At 40.0% G+C, this 10,182-nt stretch overlaps 1 protein-coding gene across 1 annotated transcript; it reads right to left on the bottom strand.

Annotated features, from left to right (window-relative positions):
* Positions 1-6,747: 6,747 nt before the first annotated feature.
* On the bottom strand, positions 6,748-9,874 carry LOC121802475 (probable flavin-containing monooxygenase 1). Its single transcript, XM_042202153.1, has 4 exons — positions 9,308-9,874; positions 8,256-8,493; positions 7,843-8,018; positions 6,748-7,562 (listed from the first exon to the last, which is right to left on the bottom strand). Exons 1-4 carry the CDS (start codon positions 9,743-9,745, stop codon positions 6,846-6,848), a joined length of 1,569 nt encoding a protein of 522 aa, XP_042058087.1. The 5' UTR covers positions 9,746-9,874; the 3' UTR covers positions 6,748-6,845.
* Positions 9,875-10,182: the final 308 nt, after the last annotated feature.

Genomic DNA, 10,182 nt, shown 5'->3' with positions numbered 1-10,182 from the left:
ACATTTTTGTGGGACAAACTAAAAAAAATACAACAACTATTATAGAATGGAGGGAGTATAACATATCTAAAATAAAATAATAATATTTAAAATTACATCTTACTATAATATTCAATTTTTAAGTTATTTTACCGCATAATTAAACTTAGAATCGTATCACATAAAAACAGCTAATATAACCATAGAATAAAAGAATAAAAAGTGTAAACTAATTGAATTTCTGAATTCATACTAAAGTATTAAAATGTTAATCAAAAATGAAATAAAATGCAACCACTAGTATCTAAATTCTAAAATAAAAAACAGAAAAGAAAATTCATACCCATATATTAAAAATATAATAAAATATAGTACTACCTAATACTTATAAATCCAACCTAAAATCTGCAAATATATAAAATAAGTAGTAGTAGCTAAATTATATAAAAACATAAAAAAGCAAACTATTTAAACAAATGGCTTGAAGATACAAAAATGCGCCACGATGGGGAGTCGAGCTCGGGCGAATCCTATGCAGAAGTGCTTCAGTAACCACTAAGACAATTGACTACTTCGTAATTTCAATAATATATTATATTAAGAACACATTATATTGGGGTACAATTGTACCCCCTTATTCTGAACTGCATACGCCAGTGGTTGTGGGGTTGACGAGATTTGACCAAAAAATCATGAAAAGTTGCGGGATTGACGAGATTCGACCAAAATTCATGATTTTTTTAAACAATTTGTCTTAATTAATAAACAACAATAATTTGTCAAAGTTTGAAAGAATTAAGAGCATTAGCAGCGGTGACTTTTCTCTGGAGCCCATCTCGAGGCCTATCTCCATTTTCTCCTGCCACGTCTACAGGCTCATCTCAGAGCCTATCTCCCTGCAATGAGAGCCCATCTCAGAGTCTATCTCAGACCTCATCTTATTTCCACATCATCATTATTTTTAATATTTTCACTTTTAATTGTTTTTGTAATTAAAAGAGAACGTAATATATGGCAAAAAACAAATTTCATTTAAAAACAAAATAAAACATAAATAAAACATCCTACATTGCAAAAACAAAAAAAATTGAAAATTGAAATTGAGATTGGAAAGAAGTAATAAAATTGAAATTGAGAGAAATAATAAAATTGAAATTGAGATTGGAAAAAGATGAATGTGAATTGATGGGGAATGCGGTATATATAGTGTAGAATTGTATAACTGTTCTGTTTATTCACAATGAGAGTATACAACATATATAGGCTAAGGTACATGCTACGTATGGTAAGATTTCATTCAAAACAAATCTCCTAATTGATAGCCTAAATATCTTCTCCAATCTCTTCCTGATTTTGTGTCATCTTTATTTTGTAGAATATTCCATTCAATCTCCAACACTCCCCCTCAAGTTAAGTGATGGGATTCCCAAAACTTAACTTGCCCAAGACTTCTTGAAAATTCTTCACTGATACAGCTTTGGTCAGGATGTCAGCTAGTTGGTCTTCGGATTTCACATATGGGATTTCCACTATCTTTTCTTCCAAGTTCTCTTTTATGAAATGTCTGTCAATCTCGACATGTTTGGTTCTATCGTGCTGAACTGGGTTTTCTGAAATACTGATTGCCGCCTTATTGTCGCAGAGTAGCTTGCACGTCTTCGGTGATTCAAGGTTTAACTCCTTCATTAATCTCCTTAGCCAAAGGATTTCGGTGAGCCCACTTTTAATGCCTCGGAATTCAGCTTCTGCACTCGACAGTGCCACCACCTTTTGCTTCTTGCTTCTCCAAGTGACTAAATTGCCACCCACAAAAGTGAAGTATCCTCCTGTTGATCGTCTATCCATTGGGTTCCCTGCCCAGTCTGCATCCGTATATCCATGAATGTCGAGATGTCCATTTTTTCGGAACAGTAACCCGTGCCCGGCGGTTCCCTTCAGATATCGCACTACTCGTAGTGCTGCCTCCCAATGTTCCTCCTGTGGATTATGCATAAACTGACTAAGCACCCCAACTGCGTATGCAATATCAGGTCGAGTGTGTGACAGATAGATGAGCTTTCCCACTAGTCTCTGGTATCTCCCCCGATCAGTCGACGTTGCTCCTTTAATTATTTGAAGTCCGTGATTCTGCACCATGGGAGTATCTGCCGGCTTGCACTCGAGCATTCCTATTTCTGTCAAGAGGTCAAGGACATACTTGCGTTGACTGATAAAGATTCCTTTTCCAGATCTCAGCACCTCGATCCCAAGAAAGTATTTGAGATCTCCTAAATTTTTCATCTCAAATTCGGTAGCCAAATGCCCCTTGAGGTCCTTTATTTCCTCAGCGTCATCTCCTGTAATGATCATATCATCCACGTAAATTATCAGACAAGTGATTTTTTCTCCTCTCCGTTTGATGAACAGTGTGTGATCGGAGTTACTTTGTCGATATCCGTATCGTTTCATTACATCCGTGAATCTCCCGAACCAAGCTCTCGGGGACTGCTTCAACCCATATAGAGTCTTCTTTAACTTGCACACCTCATTTTTTTCAAATTCCTCTTTGAAGCCGGGTGGGGCCTCCATATAGATAGGGTCCTTCAATTCTCCATGAAGGAAGGCATTGGTGACGTCATACTGATGGAGTGGCCAATCTCTGTTTGCTGCAACGGACAGTAATACTCTTACCGTGTTCATCTTTGCAACCGGGGAGAACGTCTCTGAATAGTCCACTCCTTGAGTCTGCGTATATCCCTTTGCCACTAACCGAGCCTTGTATCTTTCAATGCTCCCATCTGGTCTCCTTTTAATCGTGAAGACCCACCTACACCCCACTGTATGTTTTCCATCGGGCAGGGAGCTTGCCTCCCAAGTACCGTTTCGTTTTAATGCTTTCATCTCGACGAGCATTGCCTCCCTCCAATCCTTGCTTTTGAAAGCTTCTTCAAAGGTTCGAGGGATCTCTTCTTCGCACAGTGCCGTCTGGAATGCCCTTGCCATTTTGGACATGTTGGCTTCAGCAAAGTTGGCCACCGAGTATCTACTTTTCCTCCCTATTCGTTCCGGGGAGTATTTCTTGGGTGGAACTCCTCTCGTACTCCGTGGAGGAAGCACGTATTGTCCTGTGTCCTGATCAATAGATGTATCTTCTTCCTCTTCTACTTCTGTACCAGTTGAGTCAGGAATAAAATCTGAACTTGCATGATTCGGACTAGATATTACCTCGGATTCCGTTACGGTTGGATCAGAGGGCCGCGGCGGAAGCGTTGTCGGGACTACGGTCTCGGCAGACGGGATCGGCTCATGGACAGTGCCAGCTTGTTCTGTTGGATCCGAATCAAAGTTACTTGGCACATACCACCGAAGGGAGTCATTTTCTTGGGTCTCCCCCTGTCCTACACTCTCCCCCTGAGTTCCAAGGTGGTAAAAGAATTCGGTTTCAAGGAAGTTACAGTTCATGGTGGTAATAATTCTTTTGGTTCTGGGGTCATAACATCGATAGCCCTTCTGGTTAATCCCATACCCCATAAAAACACACTTAATCGCACACGGGGAAAATTTATTTCGCTCGTGTTTGGGAACGTGGACATAGACCGAACACCCAAAGGTTTTAGGTGGTAGTGATAAGGCTGAGGGAATTTTGGTTAAGGTGGAAAGATGATCCAGAGGAGTTTTCCGATTTAGTGTTTTTGTGGGGAGGCGATTGAGAAGATAAACTGAGGTAGCGACTGCTTCGGGCCAAAAGGTTGGAGGTACTTTGGAGTCAAATAGGAGGGCTCGGGTCATTTCGAGGATGATTCGATTCTTCCTTTCTGCTACCCCGTTTTGTTCTGGTGTGTGGGAACAGGAAGTTTGGTGTACCAACCCATTTTCAGAAAAAAACTTTGTCATAGGACTGTTTAAAAATTCCCCCCCGTTGTCGGATCTTAGGATTTTGATTGATGTTTGAAATTGAGTTTGAACCATTTTATAAAACAAAGTGAATTTGTCATATACCTCAGATTTATGTTTCATAAAATAAACCCAAGTGGCTCTACTGCAATCATCAACAAATATCACAAAGTATTTAAAACCAACACTAGTACCTATAGGCGCTGGGCCCCACACATCAGAATGAATCAGGGAAAAAACAGTGTCAACACGAGTATCATTTGGCTTAAACGAGTTTCGGTGGCTTTTGGCCAAAACACATGCTTCACAAGAAAAGTTCTTTGGAACAAAAAGATTAGGAAATAAGGATTTTAAATAACCCGGAGAGGTATGGCCCATCCGACGGTGCCAGAGCCAAGTATCTTGATTAGTGGATCCGTGAGCAAGCATCGCCGCACCATCTCGTCGAGCAATCTCATCCACAAAGTATAGCCCTCGACGCTCAGTGCCACGTCCAATAATCTTCCCCGTCCGGATATCCTGTAGCATACAGAAGTTCGGATGCATTAGCAGAGAACAATTCAAATTCTTAGTCACATGACTGATTGACATTAACTTCTGAGATAATCTAGGCACATAGAGACAATTAGGAATATGGACATTCGGAAAAATTTCTATAGTCCCCGCTCCTTCTACCGGGGTTACTCCCCCACTTGCTGTTTTTATGTGTGACTTAGGCGTCTTATGAATTTCCAAAAAATCATTCCTGTCGTATGACATGGTGTCGGTTGCCCCACAATCAAAAATCCATCCCGTGTCATCAATAATATCACAATCATGGGCTTCAAAGGCATATGATAGATTTTCTAAGGGTGCAAATGAGTTTTTGCAAATAATTGGGGCAGATTCGAAATTATGAAGAGCCTGGGGGTGGTTTTTATCATAATTGGCAGAATGGGGTTCCTTTTCATAATATTCATAATTTGGGGACTTAATTGAAACATGGGTTTGGGGCTTGGGTTTAATTGGGGATTGGGCTTTTCTAGGGTTAGGGATTTCGCTCCCCAACCCGTTACCTGGTTCACCCCCGCCTCCGTCCAGTCGAAGCGCCGCCACCATGGCTTCGGCCGTCTTCACCCCTCCGTCGCCTCGCCTGCCGCCGCCGGTTGGGAGACCACCGCTGTTGTCCGATCCTTTCTCCTGGAATCCGGTAATCTCTCGGTTTCCTTCATTCTGATTTCGTCCTCCATTCTCGGTTCCGATGGCTACTTTCGCTTTTCCGGCTTTGTCTTCTTCCCACCATTCTGGGTATCCTACCAATTGAAAGCATGTCTCCTTTGTGTGTTTGTGCATCCCGCAATGCGAGCACCAAAGTTTGGACTTGTCTGGCTTCGAGTTTCCCCGGCGGTTGGCGGCGGGACGCGATGTAGGTGGCTGACTCCTGTGCTGCGGCTGAGATGGGCGGTATTCTCGTGCTCCAAATCCAAATCCGACTCCCCCCGATGATGCTTCATTACCGACTGCGTTGGTGAGCGAATCGGACGCCGGTGACATGACTTTAAGTCGAGCTGCCTCCCGTTTCACCCATCCATACGCCACGTCGGCTGAGGGGTATGGCTCCTCTTTGAGGATCTCGCGTCGGATCCAGTCATATTTTTCGTTTAGACCGGTGAGAAATTTAAATAAACGTAGCTCCGATTTGATTTCTCGGTATTGCTCTATCCCTTTGTCGCAACAATTGACCGTTTTGTGTGAACACCGATCGATGTCGATCCAGAGCCCGTGTAGTCGGCTCCAGTATGCTTTCAGCGCTGAGTCGCCTTGTAATATCTTGCTTGCCTTGTCTCGCAGGTCGTAGATTAAGTATGAGTCCGATGAACTCGCAAACGTCACCGCGAGCGTATCCCACAGGGACTTCGCCGTTTGGTGATGTGCGAAGTCGGCTATGAGATTTGTCTCCATGTTGTCGATAATCCATGAGAAGACTATCAAGTCTATCTCTTCCCAATCCGTGAAACCGCTCTCCCCTGGCTTCGGTGGGGACGGTACTCCGGAGATGTGGCGGTAGACTCCTCGGCCGCCAATGGACACTTTCATTAATCGTGCCCACAGTGAGTAGTTCGAGCCATTCAATTTGAAGGCTACGGTAACACTCTTACTCGATCTAATTTTTTCGGCAATGGGTTCAGTTTCTGGCTTTGTTTCTGACATTTTTTTGGGACTGATTCCTCGCCTGTATTGGTCGAGAAAGGTATTTAGGGGGCTATGATGATTTGTTTCTGAGCCTAAAACCTGCTCTTGATGCCATGTAGAATTGTATAACTGTTCTGTTTATTCACAATGAGAGTATACAACATATATAGGCTAAGGTACATGCTACGTATGGTAAGATTTCATTCAAAACAAATCTCCTAATTGATAGCCTAAATATCTTCTCCAATCTCTTCCTGATTTTGTGTCATCTTTATTTTGTAGAATATTCCCTTCAATCTCCAACATATAATTGATTAAAAATTGAATTAAATTTTAAAAAAATAATAAAAAGGGGATATTGGCTCCATCATCAGCCCGAGCCCCCAAAATGGAGGCCCACAACTGAGCCGATATTTACCTCTTGAACGGGTCGGATGATTTAATGTGTAACCCGAACCGAAACAAAGCACGTGAAATCCGATCATGCCGTCACAATAATTCACTATAGCATTAATAATGAATGAATATTGATCACAGGTCCAAATTTTTTCGTTTCCAGCAACATGCCAACATACAATCCCAAAGATCTGGTAGGTGAAACAAATTGTCTATATAGAATTAAGCTTTTCCTAGTGCCAATAAGATAGATAGAAAAAATAATCACAAAATGTGGCACTATTTAGACGTACACATTAAAACAACCAAAATCTTGAAGAACTTTTATTGTATAGAGTAGTTTTTTATTGACCATCCAATGAAACCAATTTGTGAACACCATTTTTCAGTTTGGTGCAGAGTAGTAACACAAATAATAGTACTAATCAAGAAGCGGCAAGAGTTATTCCATTGTAATCCGGCAAACCATAGGGCTGAAACATCTCTGTAAAAAAGCCCTTCTTCCTCCTCGGATTCGCTCCAATGTCTCTACAAAGTTGATCATTATACCATATATGCAATCCAGCAATACACGCTCTTCTATATTTCCCGTTGGCTGCGTATCTCTTCAAATATTTGTCCCACATCTCGATGTCCTTCTCCATCTCCTTTATCCTCGGCAGCTGCAGCGCCTCATCGAGAAGGTACGCCATCCATTTGCACCTCATCTCTATCGAGTACAGATTCGAGGCCGATTCAGAGTAGCCTATCGCAGCCACCCCCGGGATTCTCGGGTGGATTATCTGTCTGTAGAGAGGGATGGCGGAGTCTCGAGATCCTATGATGTAGTTCTTGAATGTGGGAGATTTGAAGATGTTCGCGAGCTTCTCGTCGCCTTTGTACCCTGTTGCGAAGATGACTACGTCTGCTTTTATGTGATTAGCGTTGTCGATGATGAGGCCGTCTTCGCAGAAGCTGAGATTCTGCGATTTTTGCAGGACGATGCTGCCGTTTTCGACCTTGTCGTAGAATGTCTCCGGGAGCATGTATATCTGGCAGGCGACGATCTCATCGAGAAACCTCTCTTTCGGAATCATTCCGTATTTTTTCAAGGGAAGTTTCCATCTGATGTAGCTCTCCACGAACTTGCTCATCGCCCATCGCTAAGTTAATATGTTTTTCAAGTTAGTGAATCGCTACAAGAAACTTTAGAAAATTTTAAAAAAATAACCAAATTTGATGGTGCAAAGAAAAGGGCAGTAGAGGATGGTCGACTAAACCTTAATCTTTAATTTTTCATAAATACGCTTTTTTAAAACATATGGTAGATGATATATTTAGAAATACAAATTAACATTCTTAATTCACATAAAAAATGTACTTAAAACATTTTTTTAGTGTATATCGGAGAGTTAAAATAAAATGGAGAGATGAATTGAGCACCATAGGTTTTAGCAAGGTGGCGATGAGGGAGGAGAGGAGGCCTTCGCCCGGTTTATGAACCATGAGCTCGGAGAAACGGGTGGCGCAGAAGTAACCGAAGTTGATGCCCCATGGGAGGGCATCGGGGAGCGCCCAGTGCGGCGTTCTCTGGATCATGGTGCAGGGATGATCTCTTCCTGTCATGTTGGTTGGGTTGTGACTCAAAATGGAGTGTTTAAATCAACAAATTAGTGCTCCCTCATTCCACGATTAGTAGTCTCGTTTTAACTTGGCCGGTATTTTAAAATATTGTTTGATTTTGTGAAATGGAGAAATGACTTAATGGAATATGAGTGAAATTATTTAGTTGAATAGTGGATCTCCAAATGAGACTTTAAATCACTGACGGAGGGAGTATGATCGAGAATTGTTACCGTTAGCCATGGCGCATTCGAATGCCGTGTCAACTGCCGTTTTGCCGGAGCCTATAATGACAACTCTTTTGCCTTTAATGAAGTCGGCGGCGGCGGCGTTGTCCATTGCAGAGTAATCCATGGAATGCATCACTTTGCCTGAGAATATTTCAGGCCCAAATCCAGCAGCAAATTTTGGGATATTGGGAAGACCACTGAATCTTCCGATGCAGATTATCACAAATTCAGCTTCATACTCCTATTATCATATTCTTACATTTTAATTGAATGATAATACTTCATTGATAAAATAATTTAATTTAATTAAATATTCAAATATATGATTACACTAAAAAACAGTTAACAACTTTAATTTGTATTTCTATATATATCATCCATACTTTAAAAAATAACCTTATTCTTGATATTCCAACTAAAAAGTAAAAGAGTATATATGATATAATGGTCAAATTTGTTCAGAAGTTAAAAGATGTTTTTCTTGGCTTCAAAAAGTTGACTATTTCTCAAAAGTTTCAACATAATTATAATTTTGTAAGTAGTGCAGGATCGTAGTAAAGAATTAATAATCTGATTCCTAACCAATCACCTTATTGAATTATTATTTTATTATCCTATAGGTGGCTTGAATATTGAAATATCCTTCAACCATAATTCTCAAAATACCCTCACAAAAATTTTTGTTTTGTATGTCCTCAATTTACATAACTTTGCACGATGATTAAAAAAAATTAGATTTATTTTATTTTGCAGTTAACTTCAATAATTCTTCAATTTGTCTTATACGTACAATAATCAATCAATTCACATAATCTAATTTTAGTTTATCCCATCAATCTTATTCATTACATTTAGCAACCTAAACACCTATTTAGGTTAAAATAAGATAAAAGAATTAAATTAAGTCACACTTCAATTCACCTTTTCAACTTAATAAAAAGTCTACTGTTGAAAATAGCATAATCAATACTGACCCGAAATATTAATATTCGTAATTATAACATTGCAATATTAATTAAACAAAGCAAGAGAGGGAGAGAGAAAAGTAATAATACCAGAGTGGAATTATCGTTAGAGTTGAAAACCTTGAGAATCCACTTTCCATTGGATCCAAAAGCTTTTCCCGTTGCACCCCAAAACTCCCACGATCGCATCTCCTCTTCAGATTCCCCCACATAATCCATGTCCATCACTTTGGAGTTGAATTGGATGTAAGGTAATAATCCAAAATTGTGAGCATATGATTCAAGATATTCCACCACTTTAAAGTTAGTGGGAAACATATCTTCAACAGAAGAAGGCCATGGGAAATCAGAGAACTCAAACGTGGCCTTAGCATTCTGGAGCCTCGTCGATTCAATGGTGTGATTCCACAGCCCTCCCACCTTTTCTTGCTCTTCAAAAACCACGGGAGTGAAGCCTCTCGCCGCCGCGTATTTGCAGGCCAGGAGCCCGCTGATTCCACCGCCCACGATGGCCACTCGTTTCTCCATTCAACACCAATATATTTCAAAATTGATTCAACTTCGTTTTGTTTTAAATAAGTAGACAAGGAGAAAATGGTAGTAATAATTAAGCCATTAAAAAATTGGAGGTGCATAGCTGCATGTCAGTGTAAAACAATTTTAAATGTTGTTTGTCAAGCTGGACAACAAGAAAATTTTGTCTTGTTGCATTATTATAATTATAATAATGCCTCAAATATATTTTAGTTATACTATATAGTGGTCGGCTAATATATATTCTTAAGTTCCTTTCATAAAAAACTAACCTACCTTGAAGGGATTAATTAGTAAACCAGTTGTAATAATAATACATTAATTACCTAGTATGTAGTGCGCATGTACCAACTTAATTACTAGTATAATTTATAACTACCATATTCCGAAAGTTAGAATTAGAAACAATAAATTATTGAAGTACAAGTTGA

This window comes from Salvia splendens, chromosome 5 (genome assembly GCF_004379255.2).
Source record: "Salvia splendens isolate huo1 chromosome 5, SspV2, whole genome shotgun sequence".
NCBI classification, from domain to species: Eukaryota; Viridiplantae; Streptophyta; class Magnoliopsida; order Lamiales; family Lamiaceae; genus Salvia; species Salvia splendens.
Note: the sequence above shows the minus strand (reverse complement) of the source record. Positions and strands in the feature narration are given on the sequence as shown.

Excerpts from the sequence above, each read along its gene's own strand:
- LOC121802475 (XM_042202153.1), bottom strand. The coding sequence starts at position 9,745 with ATGGAGAAACGAGTGGCCATCGTGGGCGGTGGAATCAGCGGGCTCCTG. Across the intron at positions 8,494-9,307 it reads CTAACGATAATTCCACTCTG|GAGTATGAAGCTGAATTTGT; the intron begins GTATTATTACTT and ends ATATGATAATAG. Across the intron at positions 7,563-7,842 it reads CCACCTTGCTAAAACCTATG|CGATGGGCGATGAGCAAGTT; the intron begins GTGCTCAATTCA and ends ATATTAACTTAG.